General features: G+C 41.5%; 3 protein-coding genes and 1 long non-coding RNA gene across 4 annotated transcripts in view; 2 read left to right on the top strand and 2 right to left on the bottom strand.

Annotated features, from left to right (window-relative positions):
- LOC118416653 (mucin-5AC-like) overlaps positions 1-23484 on the top strand; it is a 151842-nt gene that overhangs the window by 9108 nt on the left and 119250 nt on the right. The gene's annotated exons all lie outside the window — the stretch shown is intronic.
- Positions 1419-19781, bottom strand: LOC118416668. The gene is made up of 3 exons (XR_004831242.1): positions 19238-19781; positions 18819-19025; positions 1419-1558 (listed from the first exon to the last, which is right to left on the bottom strand). It is a non-coding gene; the product is annotated as an uncharacterized LOC118416668 (long non-coding RNA).
- Positions 5463-7706, bottom strand: LOC118416652 (uncharacterized protein C14orf93-like). The gene is made up of 4 exons (XM_035821824.1): positions 7389-7706; positions 7092-7180; positions 6743-6861; positions 5463-6350 (listed from the first exon to the last, which is right to left on the bottom strand). The coding sequence occupies exons 1-4, from the start codon at positions 7445-7447 to the stop codon at positions 5805-5807; spliced, it is 813 nt and encodes a 270-aa protein (XP_035677717.1). The 5' UTR covers positions 7448-7706; the 3' UTR covers positions 5463-5804.
- The window catches only part of LOC118416661, a 5276-nt gene continuing 3326 nt past the window's right edge, over positions 21535-23484 (top strand). Inside the window, exons 1-2 of the mRNA XM_035821838.1 lie at positions 21535-21688; positions 22571-22633. Coding sequence (XP_035677731.1) covers positions 21609-21688; positions 22571-22633 — 143 coding nt within the window. The 5' untranslated portion in view covers positions 21535-21608. The remainder of the gene's footprint in view (positions 21689-22570; positions 22634-23484) is intronic.

Raw genomic sequence — 23484 nt, 5'->3', positions numbered from 1 at the left:
CGCTGTGTCATTTATTAAAACACGTCGACTTCCACCAAGGTGCGAAATTGGGTACAACAGAATCCAAAATAATAAAGGAAAATCCATTTTAGTCCCTTTTTTTCGACGTGAAAATCAGAAAACGCAGTGCGAAATTTTATGAAAATCAAGCCATATTGGATTAGAATGCAACTTTTCAAGACACTCAAGTCCTGGGAATAATGACTTGTGGGGGCGATTGCCCCGTTCAAAGTCTGAATTGTCCAGTCGTATCGTCTTGATTTCACAAAAGTGAAGGATACTTGGGGGCGATCGCCCTGCCTGTAGTCCGGGGCGATCGCCCTGTAGGTAGCTTTGGGCGGTCGCCCTGCCTGTAGTTGGGGGCGATCGCCCTGCTGGTAGTTGGGGGCGATCGCCCTGCTAGTAGTTAGGGGCGATCGCCCTGACGGTAGCTCGGGGCGATCGCCCTGACGGTACTTGGGGGCGATCTCCCTGCTAGTAGTTTGGGGCGATCGCCCTGTCAGTACTTGGGGGCGATCGCCCTCCCTGTGGTTGGGGCACGCCAGTAGGTTTGCTCGGTCGACCTGCCAGTAGCTGCGATAAATTTTAAATATAAGTATGCAAATATAATGAGCATGCAATCACACTCACACATACATACATACTCAAATTACGCACTCTTAGTCCATTGCAATTAGGTGTATTGATAGGCAAGGAAAAGGGGAAAACTATACAACTGAAGACGTAAAACTACTGGTTACAATACAAATGGTGCAATGTACAGAGGGATGGACCCTTTACAGTTTATATTTAGCTTGATTATACTTGTATATATTATATGGCTAATCATCGGTTGTATTTTAGCAATGCCTTGTTGCACATTTGTCAGCAAAGTATTTCAAGCTATTCGTTTGTTACTGATAGCTCTAATTACAAGTTCTAAATCTACATGGCCCTTATCAACTGATTCAAGTTCAGCTTGTGCTCGATACAATTCGATGCGCAAACGTTTGCGGTATAAACTCAGTGGTTAAACAAGAACACGAAAGAAAGAACAATCAGAGACTACTGGTAACATATGTGGCATCACAACTTCACGACATCTGGGATTACACATTGTATTACAAATTACCGTGAATATCATATGGCAGTACCCTAGCGCAATATGAATAAGCCATTGAATGTATTGTTCGTGGACAAATGTAGTCAAACCGCAATCACATGTACTTGTCGTAATATAAGGTTGCAATGTGGACGGTTTAGACAGTGCTCGAGAACGGGGCATCGGTCGCAGTGGGGAGGATTCAAGCGTGCAGGTGACGTGTTGGAGAATCTTGCTGCGCGGGGTGTCGGTCCATGCAAAAGGTTCCAATTCCTTTTGAACGGCACTCAAGACGGCACATCGTCAGTGATCGCACGTTTTGAACAAATGGCATCTTTGATGCGACCCACTGGAAGATCACAGTTCTCCTCTTTGTTTGACGTGGAAGCCGTGACAGTTGCAAGCGCCTCCGCAGTCACATGTCTCCTCGCCATGAAGAGTCGAATCACCAGCTCCTTGTCTGGAATGGGCGTTGTTCTGAAAATTGAAGGAAAAAAATGCATCTTTTGTAACTGACAATGAATTTGTGAAACTGAGCGGCTGAATTTCGGCACAACAACGATCTGTTGAGGAACGTGGGCGCTGAGACATCGGGACCATTATTGTTATGAATACATAATCACAATCCCCTAGACGTTAAATGTGCTAATATGGTGAAATAAATGCCAATATCACGTAAAAACATTATCCAGTTTTAATTCACTGACAATGCTTAGGTTGTCTTTAGGCACTAGAGTGATTGTTTATGATTCTGATGCGGAGACAATGATCCCATGAATTAGTGCGCAGTAAGTGAAGTGAAGTACTTGGTGAAAGTGAGCCGTTTTCAATGCGTGCTCAGTCAGTAATGAGGGGGGCGTGACGGCACGCGCCAACACCACGGGGTCCGCACTTCAGTACAGCCAAGGAAATTATCGTCAATTATGAACCATATATTATTGATTCCATTTGTCCTTATGTTTATAACTGTTTAAAGAAGCGAGAAGAAGTTGACCTTGTACATACTTAAATGTATTAGCATATGTAGAGATGATAAGATACCTTTTTTTGTCAAAATTGTACCTTATCACTAGCGCTACGACCTGTACTTAGCTTGTTTGAGCACAAATGTACAATAAAGGCCATCATCATCATCCATCATCATGGCAATAAAGGTCATTCATTCATTATCTGCTACGGGTTACTCCTACGTGAAAACTGACTGGGATGATGGTTTTACAACCTTTCCGAACCAGAATCTGGGACAAACGCGGCGAGCCGCGCCAGTTCACAGCGGGGGCTTTGCCCAGAGATCACTGAAATGGACGAAGACAACGTATCGACTAGGTCAATAGGTACTAGGTGAGTTGTGCACAAATAACGCTTTATATTGTCTAGTTGTTATGTATATGTATATTTCTCAATAAAAACTGTGCTTAACTAAACACTTCCTGTGTCAGGTTTACTTGTTTGCAACTTGGAATCTTTACCGATCGTATTGCCTTGGATTCTTCGCGGTGGCCAATGAAACTCCTCTACCAGCTAAACTCCGTCCCCAATCTTACCTAGTCTCCATGCAGACTCTACGGTGCCTTAGAAATAGAATAAAAGCTGGCAAGGGACTTAGTATAGAGGCAACAAGTGCCCGTTTGACTCCCTTTGGCCGGTTATACTCATTTGCCAGCTTTGATACTATCTCTTTAGGCACCGTAGGGTCTGCTTGGAGACTAAATCTTACCCACGCTTGCGCTTGTCACTTTAGACGGACAGAAATCGGCATATAAAATGTAGACAGAACTTGAACTTCGCGGTACGTGGCCAATTAAACTCCTCTTCTGACTAAACTTCTTCCCCAAGCTTGTGATACTATCTGAAGCCACCATAAGATCGGCTTGGAAATTAGCGCTGTCTATCGTTCTGGCATGACAGGCGTGACGGCACGCACCAACACCAAGGTTTCCGCACTTCCCTACTCTCTAAGCAGAGGTTAGGCTCATTTTGTAAACGTTTCTTTAGTCGTTTTTATGGGGATCTCTATTTTATATTGTAACGGAACGTGCCGCAGCTTCGGGCGTAAATACTAGTTCGACATCGTATTGTAACAGTTTCAGTTGTCTGAAAACTTTTGCGTTTTGATTAATGATAAATGAGAGTGGTGGTGTTTGGGGATTTTCCGTTTGGGAGTTTACTTTAACGTTACATCGTCCATGCACAATTTACACCATGAATCTCAGCCGGTAAAAACAGAAAAATGTTGTTATAAATATAACGTTCCATATTGTTCCATTCTAAATAGGGTAACGTAACTTCGGCATACAAATACCTCTGTCTCTCTTTGACTTGTTTGAACGATTTTGAAAAAACAGAAGGAAGAATTTTGTGTCAACAAACTTTAGCTTCCCTCTGGTACGCAGGGCTGACGTCCCGCTGTAACTTAGCGTTTGTCTACGCCGCTCGTTGCATTCCAAGTCACGTCAACGTTGACGATCTGTTTCTTCGTTTGGTAATGAGAGTAAATACTTCATTTCACACCAATGGCTTTTACGTACGAGCGCACAAAATGCCACATGTTTGTCACAAGAATGCGGAAAGGTCTCGGCAAGCATGGTGACCCCGGAAACAGATATGTTGACCTCGGCACCGCATGTGATCCCCAAACACTTGGCAAATCCCTCAATTAGTTCAGTGCAACGCCATTAATATATTTGTACCACATGCTCGATTTTTTGGGAGCGCTAGCTGTATTTTACCCGGTTTATTTTTGGACAAGCAATGAGAAATTAGCTTTCAATTATGTTTGTGTTATGATGCATTCAGCGATTTACATATTGTCTGATAGGGCCGCCGCGCACAGACTTTAAAGCCTGTCGCAAACTTCCCATGCAGGGAGTCTAAGATTTCCACTCCAGAAGCGAATGTTATAGTTCCTCAGAGAATAAATTATTTACCTTGAATCAAATTTGTTTGGTCAAATTTACCACTACTTGAAGCTTTTTAAAGGGGGAACCTTGTAGCAAACGAGTTCTTGAATTCCTCTGAGGACCCTTCTATTCTAATTTTGCGCTGGTAAGGGACGACGTGAGTTCGACCAGGCCATGGAAACGCCGGCATCCACGAAATCGAGGCTTGTTTCAGGCGCAAGGGATGATGGGTACAAACTTGTGGCGGCAACATTGAAATTTCTACTTCCTGCAGTTTGTTCTATACTGACGCATCGTAATGTAGGGGCATTGTGTTGGGTGCTTTCCTGATCAGTATTGAGCCAAACAATGTCGAAATATGATAAGGTCACTTTCCAAATTCGTCCCAGAAAAACAATGGAGTAAATGGGAAAAAACAGATTTCCTGTGAAATAATTCCACTGTGAAAATCATCTGATATTATGAATAACGTTAATATGAAAACATCAAAATTTTCAGCACAAACTTTTCTAAGACTGTACATGAAAAAAAAATTGAATGCAAATGAAGACAATAAATTTTAAGCACATGATAATAATTTTGATGTAACATTAAGGCCAGAGGTTTATCAGAAAAATAGTGAAGAGGGAAAAACTGGTGTGGCCTGCATACAGTTTATTATGATAAAAAGGTGACATGACATAGAGTATCTTCTTGTTTCACTACATGAAAAGCCTTGTTTCCAGGTCGGAAATTGCCCTACACATCCCCGGAAATATTGCATTTCCTTTAAAAAACAGGCGTTTCAGTCCTGCCCGCGTTCTGTGTCCAGTCCTTTACATGCCCTAGAAACACGCGGAAACGAACCAATGTTGTGTACAGGACGTGTAAAGGGCATGAAATACCCTTACAGATGCCCTTGAAATGAATGTACTCGGCAGGAAACACACCGTGTGTCGCTCCGTGTAGCGCTGAAAATATGCATAATTTAGCGTAATTATCACCTAATTATCCAATTATCCCCACGGTTCCTGCCGTACGTAGTGCGCGTGCGCGGTACAGCGCTGACTAACCGCCCCCCACCCCTCGCCCCCCCCCCTCACTGCATTCCATATCCACCTCCATACGCTCTTCCCTGCCTCTGGAATCCCAGCTTCTACTTTATACCCTTCTGTATCTTACTAATGAGGCATATATATATATATATATATATATATAGATATAGATATAGATATAGATAGATAGAATAAGCAGCACATTTCATTCATGAAGAGACGTGGTTTACTTCTTACATTTAACATTTTATTCGTACCGTATAGAATCGCCATTTACAAATCCACGAAAATTACAGTACCACTGAAACGGAAAATCAATACTGGCTGTAACTATGTGCTAAAGAAAAAAACAGATTACCTTAACATAACATATTTGCCCTTACTTAACCCAAGGATGTTGTAACGTTCTTGCTTAAACTCAATAAAGAGGATAGCTCTAAAGTTAACATAGAAATCGTCAATTGAATGTCGTAGCGTACACTCGGGAATGGAATTACCCTGGAATAAACTCAAAGTGTAAATAGTCTTCCGTACAAGCAAAACGTAAATGGCGCCTACATGTTTAACTATCGTCCTAACAGTAACACATAGCAAGAAAGGACACTAGAATACGATGGATATACAAGGCAAACGATTAACATACAGACTAACTTTGCACTGTACAAGTAATGTTTTCTTTACTACTGTACAAATGTTGAAAGATAAATTTCGAAATAAGTAGAAGTTGTTAAGTAATTAAAAGGATACAAAGGGTAAGCTAAAAAAACAAGTCATGCTGGCCACGTTAAACTACAATGGGGTCAACGAATTGTCATCCATGTCCGAAAGAAAATCTTCATCAACAAAGCTAGCTACATTGTATCCTTCAAGAGCCCGTGAAGGAGAGTCTTCGCTCTGGAAGGCTAAGCTTCTTCCTGTCGGTCGGCGGGGCGGCGGGGTGCGGTTGGAGGTTGAGGACCGGTTGTTGTTGTTGGCGGAGATGGTTGTCAGACAGGGCCGGACTGCTGGGCGGGGAGCGCTTCCGGGGGTGAAGTGCACAGCGGCCCGGTCGGGGTCGTAGACTCGAGGGAGGTCCCTGTCACTCTGTGTGCCTTCCACCCTCAGTCTCGGTTTGCGGTTGGCGGCCAGGTACTTGGGGTCAGCCTCCAGCCTGGTCTGCAGTGCGCTGCAAAGGTCGGAAAGCTGTTGGCTTCTGAAGACAGGGGGCTTCACCAGCCACACGGCCATCCCGTTCGAACTGCTATCCTCCTCGTCCGACATGAGTTCCTGGGTTACTCCTGCCCAGATCCCCTCCTCTTCCTCAGTCTGGACGACTTCGCTTCTCACGTCCAGCAACTAGTGTAAAACATAGAAAAGTGGAAATACGTCAGCGCATCCAAGGAATTTAGAAAGCATATGTGACGTAAAAAGAAATCATTATTAGTTTAAACTATCATTACAGCTAAACGACTAAATCGGACTATACAATATTATATTTTAATAGATTCAATATGTTTTGCTGAAAGATAAAAATTGACAGGGACGATTTCGTCTAGATCATGAAGTAAAGGCGGGTTTATGAGGTCAACTTGTTCTCGTTTGTGCATGATTTGGCATTATTTCGCATGCAAGCACAAATTTGAAAAACTAATCAAACAAAACATGTTCCTCTCTTCTAAAAACAATGTCAAGGTGTCAATGGATTGGTCCTTTGTAGGCAGACAAACACGTTTGTGTGGTAGACTCACCCTCTTTCTCCGGGACCGAAGGCGCTTCTCTTTCTTTTCTTTTTCCTTCTTTTCTTTGTTTTCTGGCAGGCTGAGTGTGTAGTTCCGACGAATGGTCTCGTAGTAACCAACACACGCGGCTGGAAAAAAGGGTATAAAATGTTTAGCTTGTATAAACCCAACTGTATTAAATGTAATTCTAAGTTACCATAATTGTCGATTTTCAAACATCACATATACCAATAGTTTGGGAATCATCGTGGAAAAAACATAAAAATGCCACACAGAAGTTACATAGAGAGTATAACCTATGTGTAGAACATTTAAATTTGCAAAAGGGACAGCTTGAACTTGAAGCACAGTTACTCACCTCGGATCATGTCTGACGGATGCTCGCCGATGGCAGCAATTTCTTTCACAAGAAAGGTCGTCACTGCTAAATTGTGGGGTGAGTTGAGTCTGAAAAAAGCGATTAAAACTGTTACATTTTCTGAAGTTTTTTTTGTATCGATGATTTTTTCTGCGTTACATAAACAGATACACAATCATCAATTATTATTTTCCTTTGTCCAAAGTTGTCTGTCGTACGTGCATGTTGACCATCTAGTTTGGACAAGACATATACTAGTATGCATATACACTGTATGATATAATTGTTTTAACTTACCCTTCCTTCCCCTCATACTTCTTGTCATCTTCATTTGAGTTGTGCAAACGTCTCACCATCTCCTGAAAAGAAAAATAATTGCAATTGTGTTAGCATATGGTCAATGGTATGTGTGTATTGTGAACATCATTTGCATTGAAAGTAGACCTTGTTACATGCGTCTGTTTTGTTTGCCGGGTTGGGCAAATGTGTGAACTATCCCTACTAAACAAACAAAGAGAAAACAGACGCTTAAATCTTCGCAAAACAATACAGTTTGCGGTGTTTCAGCAAGCCTTTTTAATGTGAACGAAAAAAAATTCTGTAAAGAGGGGTTATAAACACACACTTCACACACACTCAAGACATTGTAGATACGGCTAAGGATAGGACTGTACGTGAGACGTAAACCATACGACTTGACCGAAATGATTTCGTTAAGTTTGTGGTATGCCCCAAGTGTAAGACTAGGTATACTATGGAAGAGGCATTCTACACCAAGGCGAATGGTCGCAAGGTGTCTAGGAAGTGCGAGTTTGTCCCATTCTATAGCCATCCTCATAGGCGGTCTGAGTTGCGTCGTAAATGTGGTACTGTTTTGATGAGAAAAGTAAAGTCTGTAAAGGGTGACGAATATCTGTATCCAAAGAGCACGTATTGTTATAAGAGTGTAAAAGAATCGCTTCAAGACCTTGTAAGTAGGCCTGGTTTTAACGATAAGTGCGAACATTGGAGAGATAGAAATGTCCCCGACACTGAAATGATGGATGTGTATGATGGGCAGGTGTGGAGAGAGTTTCAGTATGTAAATGAATCACCCTTCCTGGCAGAACCCAATAACTTAGCCCTGATGCTTAACTGTGATTGGTACCAGCCCTACAAGCATAGTGAGTATTCGGTAGGGGTCTTGTATCTTGTGGTGTTGAACCTGCCCCGTGAGGAGAGATTCAAAGAGGAGAACATGATTGTTGTTGGCTTGATCCCTGGTCCAAAGGAGCCTAAGATAGACATAAATTCCTTCTTGGAGCCTCTAGTGGAAGAATTACAGGATCTGTGGAAAGGTGTTCTCTTGTCAGATAACTCCATTCTCGAGGCCCAACTGTATCGAGCTGCCCTTATCTGTCTGTCCTCTGACATCCCGGCTGCCCGTAAGTGTGGAGGTTTCGTTGGTCATGGGGCTTTGAGAGGGTGTAGTAAATGTCTGAGGACCTTTACGAGGTCACGGTTTCGCACGAAGGCTGATTATTCAGGATTTGACAGGACATTATGGCCCCCTCGCGATTCTTCTGAACACGTCCGGTTTGCTAAGATGGCCAGAAGAGCTAAGACAAAGGCAGATAGGAAAAGGGTTGAGGGTCAGTATGGAGCAAGGTGGTCGGAACTTTTCCGTCTTTCTTATTGGAACGCCGTAAAATACGTGGTCGTGGACCCGATGCACAATCTTCTGCTTGGTACTTCCAAACATGTCTTCAAGGTCTGGATGGAATTGGGTGTGCTGAACAAGAAAGCTTTCGATGTCATTCAAAGTAGGATCGACAGTATGAAAGTTCCTCATGACGTAGGCAGAATTCCTAGGAAAATAGCGTCGGGATTTAGCGGCTTCACTGCTGATCAGTGGAAGAACTGGACTTGTATCTATTCTTTGTTCTGTTTGAAAGGACTGATAGATAGCCGTCAGTATGATATGTGGTATGAGTTTGTACAGGCTTGTCGTTTGTTATGTTCTCGGGCAATCTCTTACGATAACTTAAGGAAGGCGGACCATCATCTGCAAAGGTTTTTAGCTATGTTTGAGGAGTTCTGTGGGCCACAATACTGCACACCAAACATGCATCTGCACTTGCATTTGAAGGAGTGTATTGAAGACTACGGGCCTGTGTACGCTTTTTGGTGTTTTTCATTCGAAAGGTATTATGGAATGTTGGGCAAGTATCAGCATAACAACAGGAATATCGAGGTTCAAATCATGAGGAAGTTTCAGCAGTCCAAGCAGCTTAGTATGATGTCCTGGCCCGGCGGGTATGGAGACGCCTTTAAGAGCGTTCTTACGGACGGGAAGCTATCTAGTACGTCAGTTGGACATGCCCTTCCCTTGATGGCAGATGTTGTGGTGCTAGATAACAGTTCTGTTGTGGAGCCATTGTCTCCTTTTCGTAAGGTAGTTATCAGTGAGGCTGTCCGCTCTATGTTGTTAACTATGTACCGAGCGATGTACCCAGGGGTAGCTATTTCACGGCTAGATCTGTTTGCCATGTCCTGTACCAGAGTTAGATGTAATGGCGTGACCTTGTCTGTAGACTCGTGTAGGTCTGAAAGGTCTGCATGTGTACATGCAAGATGGTGTTGCAATAACCCTGGATCGGACCAACCGACTATTGACTCACATGCAGAAGAACGCCCTGCTGTCTTGAGGGAAGTTATCCTGGTCCACATCCTGTTAGGGAACGGGCGAAGGTGTTCGCACGCAGTGGCCAGGGTAACTTGGTATGAACACCACCCCGAAAGGTGGTTCTATGGTCGCGGAAGTCCGGTCCAGGTGTGGGGTTTAGATTTTGAGCCTGAGTCCCCCGCTTCCTTCATACCAGTGGAGCGTATTGCGGGTAGATGTGTTGCTACCACAGCGGCCGTACAGTTTGATCGCATGAAAGAGAGAGTTTCTGTAATAGTGCCGCTGTGTGCTGTAGCGGACTGATCCATCAACCTTTTCGTGACATGGCTTCATTACGTCTTTAACTTGCGTTCATGATGAATGGAAAGTTATTTTGTTTAAACTTTCAGTCTTATGGTCTTGATTTTCCCATTCTAAAAGCTTACCGACTGAATATCTGTATTCTAAATGATTGTATAGGATAGCTATGTGGTCATAGCATTAATTGTCTTGTCGGCTATTTAGATGCGTTGTTTACACTTCCCCCTTTATATGCAGATTAGATAGCGTGTGTCTGTTAAGTGAGTTAGAAAAAAATTCTCTTGGTTTGAAATTTCAATGATGTCTAAGTTCTTTGGTTTCTTATATCTATGTATGTATAGATATATTAGCTTCCTTCTTATGTCCTTGTGTTCACCAATAATTCCAGGCTCCCATTATTTCATGTCCCTATTTATCCTTTCACGATAGACGCATTGACGTTTCATTTTGGGTTTAACAGAATGGATGTATTGAATCATGCTTGACCTGTTTTTGTAGTATGTATGTATAGATATATTAGCTTCCCTCTTATGTCCTTGTGTTCACCAATAATTCCAGGCTCCCATTATTTCATGTCCCTATTTATCCTTTTACGATAGACGCATTGACGTTTCATTTTGGGTTTAACCAAGGACTTGGTTTAACAGAACGGATGTATTGAATCATGCTTGACCTGTTTTTGTAGTTAAACTCACATTCCGTATATAGTTTCATCGTGTGTTTGTGATCATGCACTTATTCCATGTTCATCTTACTGCTGACAATTTTCCTTTTATCCGAGGTGCGGTCATCTGCACACCGGTGATTAGAAGCCCGTCAGCTCTACTATGGACACAACGACATGGTTTCTGCGATGTCGACAACATTCAATTGCAAGAGAATTGATACCTAATGGCGGTCAACTCCGACACCTCACATCCATCTACAGAAAATCGATCAGTTATACGAACATTTCTTGACGTTATTCATTATACAGCAAACTAGTACGTGTAATCTTAGAGAGGAATCACGACTTCTACGCATGTAAACCGTATCTGCAGTTATAACACATGGTAGTACTGTATAAGTTGTACTTTTTAATTACTTGTTTTGTAATCAATTTCATTAAAGTCTGTAGTATGTCCATTTGTATGATTTGTCTTGTTTTGTTGAGCCATAAATGTGTATTTGTAATTGTACCATAAAAAAAGACTCATAAGACACCGGGTGGAAAATTTCGCACTGTTAGTATTACAACTTCGGTTATTTGTCACAATTCTGGTAGTAATTTAGTGCAGAAGGGCCATATCTTGTCGTAGACTCGTTCTACCGGTCAAATAGTCATCCTATCCTTAGTATTTGCACGGCCCCGTGGAGGTCCAGACCGGTAGAGAATAGCACGGGTCTGATGGGGGGGGGGGGGGGGTGATTCATGATTTGCCGGGAAAGGGAGTTTCGGCTGAGGAAGGGTCTTTCCAAACTTCCTTTTCCGTCATAAGCCCTCCCCCATAAGATAAAAAGCGAACCCTGTAAGTAAGATAGAAGCCAACCCCGCTTGTCACAAGTCTGCGACGGAGGCCAGTATTTCCCGGCTTGGGCTCGCGACGACAGAGGTCTATTGTTCGTTCAAACAAAGGGTATTTAGTAGTATGTGTCAGGTATGCAAATGTCCCAGCACTCGACATTCAAGTCCATACAATGATGTTATGCTTCCTTCTTTCTCACACCAAGGAGTTTTTTTCGTGATAAAACGTCATTGCTCACACGAAGGAGGCTGAAATCGATTTTTGTACAAAAAAGTTTTTATGCAAAATGTAAACCGTATTGCTTATTTATTTCCCAGACATACGTTGGGTTGCGGGGGTAGTAGTGACCGGAAAACAGTAAAAAAACGTTCCCCGCGAGCCAAGTTCTGCTTGGAGATTAGGCGCTTTCAGGCTTTTGTCTGCCTATTTCCCCCACACGTCTGGTGTAAGGGTCCTAGAAATTCCGGTACAATCGCGAGTCCAGGTATGTAAGAAAATGTCAAGGACATTACACGCCAAACCAGGAAAGTCATGTACACAGCCAGGACACAGAAAATTTCACAGGTGTGTAAGTTCCTTGAAACACCCGGAAATAAGAGCTTTCGTGTAGTGTTTAAAGTATAAATTCTATGTTTAAAACTTTTATTCATATTATTTTCCCAATATTATATTTCATAGATATCTCTTTATAGAATACTGTGGATTCATTCATTTGTACTACTGATATTGAATTTGATGTAACACATGTAGTTGGTAACAGACTTGCCAGGTTTATCTTACCATTTGTACATTAAACAATATCATTTAGTGTGCATCAGAAAATATGTTTTAATGTGTGTCAAAAGAAATATACAAAAAGTGGTAACATACAATAGACCTAACATAAGGTGATGAAATGTAATATCAAACCAGTAGTTCCTATTATAGTGATACTGATCACAATGCATCAGATATTACACAAAGTTGTCTAAGATATAAAGATACCACAGGGTAATATGCTGCACAATCCTTGTTTGCTAAGGCCCCTACAATTCCCTATGTATGGGGGAGAGGTATAGGAGCCTTGGTAATCTAACTAGGATAGCACACAGGCTAGGGTATTCTTCCATGCCAAGGGAAAAGAAAACAATGGACACACAATAGATAAAGTACATTTGTTTCAGTCCTATACTAATGTCAATTCTACTATTTCAAGCTAATACAGATATACTATATATATTTTTCAAGTTACACTTTCAGGTAAGACATCATTGGTTCATAACATTGAGCATTACAATGCACAACAATACACTGTCTTTATCAAGCCTCCTTTCAATCAAAGACAGTAGGGTAAAGTTGGAAAAGAGGTATAACAAATCATAAAAATAAATTACAAATCATCACCAATGCAAATAGTAAACACACAACTTAAATACACAGCAGCTATAAAATATGTATGTATGGATGTTTTCATTCAGTGAGTATTCTAGGTCTGAATCATAACAGGGTTGGTGAGAGAATCTGATGTAAGGCTGTATTGAACTCCACAGTCCTGGTTCAGATCAAACCAATAATTTTCTGTCCTTCAACTGGAAAATAAAGAGAGAGAGGATTGTGATTGTAAGTGCTTCTTTTCTTTCTGTTCATTGTCTTTCAACAAAGTTATCTATACTACTCAAATAATGTAAAAAAAATCTGATTGCATAACATCAAACTAACATGGACAATAACATTTCTGTGCATACCCTTGAATGATTTGTATACATTTGTTGTTTTTGTTATGTTCATATTCAAAAATTTGAATCCTGAGTCATAGTTATTAGGAGCAATGAAGCTCTATTATGAGGTGAAACATGTTTACAAGATCCAAACAGCCATGGATTAGAAACATTTCTTTACCATTCTTGGAAAATGGGGGAGGGGGGTTTGGCATGATAAAGCATTGTACACACATATATATATATATACTGCTGTAAGAACTGTAATCTAAGTATCTTACACTTATCAAAGTTTGATGCAGATATAGGTAACATTATGAACATGTTAAGCTTATCCCAGTGCTTGAAGTTAAGACACTTTGAACAATACAACTGAAGAAAACAAAACTAAAGACAAGCAAGTCAATATTTCATTTCTGGATCAAAATTCAGCATCTCTGTACTTTTCAGGATATGTTGATGTAATATATACTAGTATGCATTCTTGTTTTCATTCACTTAAATTACACAGCTTACTTTTTTTTAAATTCATCCTACACACAGTGTACTTCACAAAGTGCAAACAATATGGCTGCTGGCCCAAATTCATGAAGGTTTGATTGTCTATAAAATACTAAAACAAATGAGTGGATCTCTCCAATATACAGGCATATGTTAGAGTAATATGTGAAGTTATGTTTTAAATAACTTTGAAACAAATCAATTGATTTGTTTGAATCTATCCCAGTCATTACAGTTAGACTGCATATAGTGTAAACAATATGGCTGACCACAATTCAGGAAACTTTGACTGTCTATGATATCAAATCAAATGAGTGGATCTCTCCAATATGTAGGCATATGTTAGAGTGATATATGCAGTTATGTTTTCAATTACTTTGAAAAGAATCAATTGATTTCATTGAATTTATCCCAGTCCTTAAACTGTATACAGTGTAAACAATATGGCTGACCAAAATTCAAGAAACTCTGACTGTCTATAATACTAAATCAAATGAGTGGATGTCTCCAATATCCAGGGGCATATTAAAGTGATATATACAGTCATGTTTTTAATTACTTTGAAAATAGTTAATTGATTTCTTTGAAGTTATCTCAGTCATTAAACTTCACTAAGTATTAACAATATGGCTGACCAAAAGTCTACAAACTTTGACTGTCAATATTTACAGATCAAATGAGTGGATCTCTCCAATATCCTGGAGTCTGGTAGAATGATATATGTAGTCATGTTTCAATATACTTTTTTAAAAAATCAATGCATTTTTTTAATTTCTCCCAGTCCTTGAAGGTCACACAGTGTAAACAATATTGCTAAGCAAAATTCATGCAACTTTGGCAGTCTGTATTTCAGGATAAAATAATCAAATCTCTCCAATATTCCAGAATATGTTAGAGTAGTTTATATAGGCATGATCTCAAATATTTTGAAGAGGATTAATTGATTTCTTTGAATTTATCCCAGTCCTTGAAGTTCACACAGTGTAAACAATATTGCTAAGCAAAATTCATGCAACTTTGGCAGTCTGTATTTCATGATCAAATGAATGGATCTCTTCAATATTCTAAAATATGTTAGAGTGATTTACGTACTCATGATCTAAATTACTTTGAAAAAGATTAGATGATTTTTTAAAATTTCTCCCAGTCCATAAAGATGACACAGTGTAAACAATATTGCTGAGCAAAATTCAAGCAACTTTGGCAGTCTGTATTTCATGATCAACTGAATGGATCTCTTCAATATTCTAGAATATGTTAGAGTGATTTAAGTACTCATCATGTAAATTACTTTGAAAAAGATAAATGGATTTTTTTTTAATTTCTCCCAGTCCATGAAGATGACACAGTGTAAACAATATTGCTGGGCAAAATCCAAGCAACTTTGGCAGTCTGTATTTCAGGATCAAATGAATGGATCTCTCTGATATATTGAAGTATGTTGGTGTGATTTATGTAGTCATGATCTAAATTACGTTCCAGAAAATTGATTGATTTTTTTTAATTTCTCCCAGTCCTTGAAGTTGACACACTTTGTCTCCTTGGCTGCAGAGGGTGGGAGGGGGGCAAATACATTGTGCATTGAATTTTTCGAGATCTGCTGCATCGATTACTCTCAATTTTTTCGTGTGCTAGGGGTCCATGTAGTAGTATTGACAAAACGAGTTTAAATGCGATTTGGAGGTAACGTACTTTGTCAAGTCGAGATTGATGTCGCCAGAGGCTCCAACCTTCTGTCTCATAGGGTATATTCGGTAGAAATTGGGCAATCGGCTCCTCATAGAAGTATCAATGTCATGAAAGATAAAGGACACACGTATCTCCCGCCTATACGTACCTTGTGCGTAGTCATCCATGACCATCCCGGTGAGCAGTGGTCTGTTTTCTTGCACCCACTTCGGGTTTCCACCAAGAGCCGCCATCTTGGATGGCGGCCATCTTGTAACAAGCCTAGTTAACCATAAAGCATTGCGCTTCCCCACCAGTGTACTTCTCACTATGGTTCGACCATGGGAATAGGAAATGTTTTAGGATTACTTTTTGAGTAGATTGTGTACAAACGTCATCACAACTGCCGGCGAACACGTTTCCATAATTAATTGTGGGTCATTCTTTAGTAATTTGCCCATGTACAAAAGTAGCCTTTTTAGATAAAAGAATGGTCAAATTTCTGTATTCAAGGGGTCGCAAGGCTTCAAACATTTTGTGTACCTTCCTAAATGTCACTCTACCGCTTTCGTTAGCTTAGCGACCCTACCCTTACTGGCCTTTATTGTGAAATTTTGTCCGACATCGGTCACAAAACCTCTTTTGGCACCGCCATTTTACGTTGGCCTTCTGTCAACTTCTTATACTTTAGTGCCCATATTTCCCTATCACCTGGATGGCAATATTATTATTAGCATTATCCGGTATGACGGATAAAACCGCGTCCTGTATTAACCACGCAGCCTCTTTATACATAGATACGTAGATAAGATCTACACGACAGGGGTGAGGACCAGGACCACTTGTGGCTATCAGGGGGATGACCTTAGGGCAGGGTTGTAGCCAGCACCTGTCCTTCAGTCCTTTGAAGGAATTTTGCAGCTGGGGACTGAAAAAAGTTTTCCCCATTCCGTCCCCTGGGACAAACAAAAATTGATTTGTAAAGATATAAAAAAACTCAAACCCATGTGTTCTTCTTCACCAAAACAGATGCCATTGAACAGCTTAGTCTACAAGCAAAATTTGCACCTCAAAATTAAGGAAATAGTGTTTCAGAAGGTCTTGATTTAAAAATTTTCTGGGACCCAGACCCCCTTGAAATGACGCGCAACGTCACGCCATGCCTTCGGTGCTCGATAGGATTCCCATTCAAAATCAAGGGGACTGAAAATGATTTCAGGCTGGCTACAACCCTGCCTTAGGGTCAATAGCTTTGCACATCTTGCGTTTTCTCAAGGGCAGTCACAAAACTGATCTCTCACCACTCCACTACTTGCAAGCCCGACGCACTATGTATCCAATTCCATAAGCATCACAAGTGATATTCTATAAACTGAAAAAAAAAACTTTTTCCCTTAAACATCAAAGGTTATCAAATATGCGTGGATATTGGTGGGAACCAACTTACTAGTCAAAGGGGGTATTTTACATTCATCTCTCCAAATGTAACACATACACGGTGATTTAGACACAGATTTGTAGATAATCATTATGTAAATTTGCAGGCTTCACACTTTGAACAGTGACAGGCGATGTGAAAACAGCAACCTCGCCCTAACCTAACGAAAACGACACATCAAAAGTAGAAACAAAGTGATGTAAAACAATTTGGTAATTTCGCCCTTCCTACATACGAGGGGCATTCAATAAGTAATACCCCTGACCCACTTCCAGTTGTCTGATCTAGATGAAATTTTGCATGTGTAATGAGTCATATCTCTATTGGTTATGTTGCAAAAAACAGCTCTGAACTAATTGTGGTTACTGATTTACTGGTGTTTGAACTGAGTCAGGTGTGAAATGGACCAGGTGTGAAATGGAGCAAGTTGAGTGTCGCGCAGTGATCCTGTTTTTGTATTTGAAAGGACGCACACCAAAGGGGACTTTTGATGAAATGAAAAAAATTTATGGTGATGATGCCCCATCATATGACCTTGTAAAACGCTGGCATCCTGAATTCAAACAAGGTCGGAAGTCTGTGGAAACAGCTCCCAGACCTGGTCGTCCCTCTTCTGCCATTGATGAGGCATCTGTCGGAGGACCAACCTGGGGTGTCCTACAAGAACGGTGTCCAGAGCTACATCAAATGATGGGAGAAATGCAAAACTCTGGGTGGTTCCTACGAAGAGAAAGACTAATAACTGTGCCAAGTTTCATTAATCTCCTGCTATGGGAAATTGGTCAGGGACATTACTTATTGAATGCCCCTCGTACATACATCTTTTTTTTATTTTTGTCTTGCTTGCGTACGACGTATTTTGTCCGATAACAAGTCTTCTAATTCACAACGGTGGATCAAAGTTTAAAACAACTATTTCCCCGCACAAGTTTGAATGTGCCCTAAGGGTGAGGGGGTCAATGTTCCTAAGCACAGTCAAACTGACCGATGAGCGATGAATGGCGTTTAATCATGCTCTTTTTCCTTGATTCTACATTTTCAACTACGGTACAATATTTTAATCACTCAGCAGATGTCGGATCGAAAGTTATGTCCCTTGCCAGTGGCAGCAGATAACAAAGAAAGGCTAGGGAAGGCAGCTGTTTTATGCTAGGGTAGGTCATCTGATGTAGCCTGAGTTAATTTACCGGGGTGAATTATCTGTCCGGATTTTGGCCTGGCAGGCTGAATGGCACCCTCTGTTTGAACGCCTGTGGTGTAGCCATATCAGCAGGATCATCGATCCCAGAAATAGCTACTCTCAAAGCCACTCAAAGCAGAGGTACTGGTTAGGTTCCGGCTGTTTTGTTTTTGTAGTCGTTTTTATTGGGGTTGTTAGGTTTTGACAAAGAAGATACCAAAGCCCGATAAAAACGACTAAAAAAACGTTTAAAAAACAGTCGGAGCCTAACCTCTGCTTGGAGGGCAAGAAATGGCTACGCTTGAGTATTCTTCGAGCAGATGTTCGGCCCCAGCTGTTTTTGACTAGCCTGGATTACTGTACACCCCAACTCCTGAGCTCTAGGGCCAACATGCCCACACGGAAATTCGACAGCCGGCCCCGAGCTACACCCTCATACTGAAGTCGGGCCTGGGTCTGGTATCCAGGCTGTTTTTTGAGTGTTTAGGCGTTTTGTCGAGCTTTCCATTTTGTTAAGTGTTCTTTATGTCCAATCAAATATTTTTGAGATCGGGCTGGGGTGTGGTATATCCAGGCTAATTTTTTAGGGGTAGCGAGTGTAAGGAGCCCCGGTAGAATACGGATGGTACCCAGGCTATTCTGCGCCGTCTTTAATAGCTCAATTTACGAAATATTGATGTAGATGCGTTTAATGCATGTAATGCGTTTTAATACAACATGACTTACATAATATTGCTAAGGTTGCCTTTAATGGTTCATATATAGCAGCTCACCTTCACGACGATCGTGAGCTCCAGTGTTTTTCCTTTTCGTAGGTGTATCTTGCTGAATGGTCCAAACGCGTCCAGATCATATTACTTGTCACGAAACTGATCATCCGTCACACATCCACGAAACTTCTGGCAGAAAAGGTTCTCCTCCACAAGGAATCTCTTGACTTTGACGAAGTACACGTCCTGGTCATGATGGCGTTTTCCAGCCTGTGAAAATAACACTTCGTCAATATCTACTCCAGAGGTTAACTGGAGTTCACCAACTAACTCTACGTAATAGAACCCATCGTAAGGATGGCTTTTTCTACAGAATAATTTTACATCACATACAGAAAGACATTCTTACAACAAATACATACAAGTGATTACGAAGCACGATTTGAAAAAAAAAATAGCTTAAAAACGCATAACTTACTTACTTGTATTGCGACTGTATCGTCTTTGGTCCACTTGTCTACTTGCACAACAACTATACGATAGTCAATGACAATGCCAGCAATATTAGCGTTAACCTCGCCATCTTCAACTTCAAACCACCAATGTTGATCTGTGCAGTTGTGTAGGCGCGGCTTCGCCATCGAAGTTGGTGCACTCTGACCAAAGGGTATGAAACTTCGAACGAAAACTGTCTGGTATGTATTGACGAGCACTAGGCAGCACACATCTGGATATGTGGACCGCAAACGCAGCTCCGCTTGCAGTGAGTCATGGCCTTATCTCTCCCATCGGTCCGTCGGGTCCTTGTGTACCGGCTAGTGATATCATTGTGCGGAGACACGGCTAATTAACACGAGGGCGATCGCCATACACGAGTTTCCGAGAAGCTGTTATTACTACAGCGACATTCTATACGGCTATAAATCCTTTATCGGTTCTTTTTGTTCTTTTGTTGTAAAAAAAAAAACATTTCCGCTCTTCACTCGCGGAAAACTAGCCAAAAAGAACTGCCCTGTGCGGCAGACATGATAACTTGCATCAAAGAATACTCTCCAAGCAGAGATTAGGCTTCGGTTGTTTTTTGACGTCTTTGCTACTTGAAGGCATTGCTATTTCTTGTCCTTGTCTGAGATGACTCAGTTAGGAGTGGGACAGTACTACCTCCATTTTGTACATCAAGTCCGGATTTTTTCCCACTGTCTTCAAGTTAAGTGACATCCACTGCACTGTTTTCATTTTGGTGATAGAACTCTAGTGGCGGATAGTATTTCGAAAACCTCCAAGTTCAAATGCTAATAAATGGGCCTCTGTGTTGTTTCACATGTTAAAATACGGAAATAATGAAATGTTCGGCGAATTAGCCTCTACCAGGCTCTACCAGGCTACCACGAAGCCTGGTAGAGGCTACGGCGGATGTATTGTTTTCCTTCGAGTTTTTGCTACTATCAGCAGGTAATTACGTGCAAGCTGGCCAAGCCTGGATGCCGGATAGGGCCGGGGCCTATACAGACTAGTTCCTCGGCTCTAATACCAAAATGGTATTCTACAAGAGGCCCCTTCATTTACCGTGCACGATATACATTATTGTGTGCGGGCGGGGTCTGGCATCCAGGCTCCGTGAAATCGGCCGGCGCCACGGAGTCATGTGTCATGTGTTGTGACTCACCGCCTTCCCATCATGCAGGCGAGTTGATTTTGACAGCCCGAGATTCATTAGATTGATTCACGCGCGATGTATTCTCTGTCGTTCTACCTATTTGTGTTTGCTAGTGCTCTTATCAAGCTAAGTTAAAGAACATATGTCACTGCAAACGGGGTGAACGTTACAACTTTCCTCCCAGTACCACCGTCTGCGTCGTTCTACACTTCACTTCAGGAGGCCATCATGACCCGCCGGATTATCCGAACACAGGACTACCCCGTGGACTTTTCTTGTACGGAGCCGGAGATAAGCGCATTGTCGTGGCATTCTACACTGTTTACGATCTCACACGGACCATCATTCACCTAATGGACATGTTTTGGGAGTTGTTGCTGTCTGCCTGGCGTTTTATCTTCCGTTGTACTGTCATACTTTTCTACTTGACTCTACCAGTTGAAGTTCCCCTTGCCACCATGCTAAAACGTCAAGCACCAGAAGGGCCGCTCATGATCGATGTAACGTTACTTCCAACCAGGAGACGGGCGTTTCAAATCAAGGCTACTGAACCAGACTTGACAAAATTTATGAAAAAAATATCGGATGTCACAGGAATGCTGAAGACTTCGTTCAAAATATTCACGGCCGGCAAAAAAGGTACGTTTGCTGTTTACTGTTAATTTTCGTTGTAATGTGAATGAAATATAATTCGAGAAGATGGAGTGAGAAAACCCTAATTTGGATGTGTGATATTTCGATATATATACGATGACGTAAGGTAGCATCAAAACTGGCCAAGGAGTTAAGTCTGCCAAGGGGTGTACCTGCGTGGCAAATGCACGCCCTTTTTGCAGGCTAAACTCACTAGTCAGTTTTGATACTATATTATGCCACCGTAGGATCTGCCTGGAGATTACGATATTACTGAGATCGGGTGAGGGTCTGGTATCCAGGCTAGCCGTGTTATATAGCTCCGGAGTTGTGTCCTGTCCCCAACAGTATTTATCTAAGCACAAAGAGGGCAATTAATACGCAATAATAAGGGTGGATGCCAGGCTATGGTTTTTCGAGAAACAAATGTCAGAGAAAATGGTTTGTCCCACTCCGAGAGTTGACACACTTGACTACCCGCGCGCTGAGCTTTTCAGCCCTCGTCTAATGGACGGGCGATACCAGACCGGCGGGGGGTTACCGCAGGGGGTTAAGATTTTCTTATGGGGCATGTTGGCCCTGGAGCCAAGAAGCAGGCCTGTGTAGGCCCTGGAAACAGTCTGGCATCCATCCGAAAGAAATTGTGAGTTGATAGATGAATAATTCAGTGGGAAAATTCATGTATAATGAACACAATAGTGTCATTCCCGATCATTGAATGTCCAAGGGGGACAGAAATAGGGTTTGAACTAGTTATTTCCTGACGAAGTGGTTCAATCCCTATGTTCCGAAATCCCAGGAAACTCAATGTGAATGGTTCCTGTATTAAATGCATGTTCCAACACAAATGGTTGGCAAATGCACACCCTTTGGCCGGCTATACTTCCTTGCCAGTTTTGCACCATAGGATCTGCTTGGAGATTACCATTTAAATTGGGTTTCCTGGGACTTCGTATAAACACGGGGACTTCCCTTCGGAACATAAGGCGGTCAAAAGGTTATTCAGGATGTGACTCACTACGCAAGGTTGTGCCTTCTCAAAACTCTGTTTTTAAACTATTTGCGCATGCAACAGTGTGAATAAAATCAATGTTATTTCAATGGCATGATTTAAAATATTTTTACTTAGTATTAGTATTAGTATTATTCCAAATCAAATTATACTTCAAACTACGAACAAAATCTTCATTCTAAAATTCTGAGTTTTCTCATGACAGATTTTTGAATACATTATCGGTGTCAACTTGACAGATTTTCGTGCCCCGGGTATTCTAATTATGCACATAACGAGTAAATGAGATTCGTTGTATGCAGAATTCCGGCACCCCTTTATTGTCTTATATTTTATTTATTCATTCAAGGTATTATTGTGTTAGATTTTATTGGTTACGATTATCGGGAAACGAAAGAACACTTTCAGAAGACACATAAAACTTTTGAACGTTGGATTTCTGTAACACTGTTACCAACCTGCAAGCTATGCCTGAATACTATTTCACTTCATTTCTATATGAACGTTTTTCAGGTTCGTCATCCTTGTCAGGGAGGATCTAGAAGTAGGACCACAGCGACCAAACCAACATTCAAGGTATTCATAGCTTCTTACAATTTCATGCATGTACAGCTCACAGTTGTCTTGTGAGACAACCTACCACAGACTAGTCTGTGTAACGCAAACTCCGCTATACGGAGCTTGTAGCCTCCTCCGCGCGGCAATGTACGACGGGCCTGAGAAGGGCGATTAAATCAGGCTAACCGCAGACTTGCAGCGGCTCCCAAAATAGATGCCACGGGGGTCCTTTCTCTATAGACTACTAGTATTGTGTTGTGACTACCTCCTTGTTTTTTCAATCAAACTTTTAAAATGAATCTTATTTCGGGCCTCAATTTGAGGCTGCACAGTCAAATCCAGTAGGATTGAGTCGCACGACCCTCTCTTCCAAGAAAGTCTTTGTAAAGCAAACTCCGCCGTCTGTGGGTATAACGGGCATTGGCATGCAGGTTGGGCGTCGCGAATATTTAGGAACACTGCATATTTTGGCATGAAGGACATCGCTCTACTATGAAACTCGGTTTTCCACGAACCCATAGGCCCTCTCCCTTAGTACATCAAATCGCAGAACAAAGGACAACACCTCATTGATATTTGTCGCACAACAATAACAGACTAATTACGGCTGCACGTCTGGGGCTGTCTGAGTCTACTAACATATAAGTGACAGGACGATTATCATAACAGCTTGCATACAATCGGAAACGTATTGAATGGACACGCACTAGTTCTAGTAGTTGTCGGCGCAAGGTCTCATGACGTTTGCGACACGTCCTGTGTCTACTTATTTGCCGCACAGCTTGGAATGGTTAGGGCGTCTCCACGAAAAATGCAAAATTTGGCATTCGTAAGCCTATTTTTGAAAATGATATGCCATATCTAACTTA

This window comes from Branchiostoma floridae, chromosome 5 (genome assembly GCF_000003815.2).
Source record: "Branchiostoma floridae strain S238N-H82 chromosome 5, Bfl_VNyyK, whole genome shotgun sequence".
Lineage (NCBI taxonomy): Eukaryota > Metazoa > Chordata > Leptocardii > Amphioxiformes > Branchiostomatidae > Branchiostoma > Branchiostoma floridae.
Note: the sequence above shows the minus strand (reverse complement) of the source record. Positions and strands in the feature narration are given on the sequence as shown.

Bases quoted from the DNA above. Each gene is read 5' to 3' on its own strand.
- LOC118416652 (XM_035821824.1), bottom strand. From the start codon at position 7,447: ATGGTGAGACGTTTGCACAACTCAAATGAAGATGACAAGAAGTATGAG. The intron at 7,181-7,388 runs GTAAGTTAAAAC...CGCTTTTTTCAG, and splicing joins AAGTATGAGGGGAAGGAAGG to ACTCAACTCACCCCACAATT. The intron at 6,862-7,091 runs GTGAGTAACTGT...CCTTTTTTCCAG, and splicing joins TCCGTCAGACATGATCCGAG to CCGCGTGTGTTGGTTACTAC.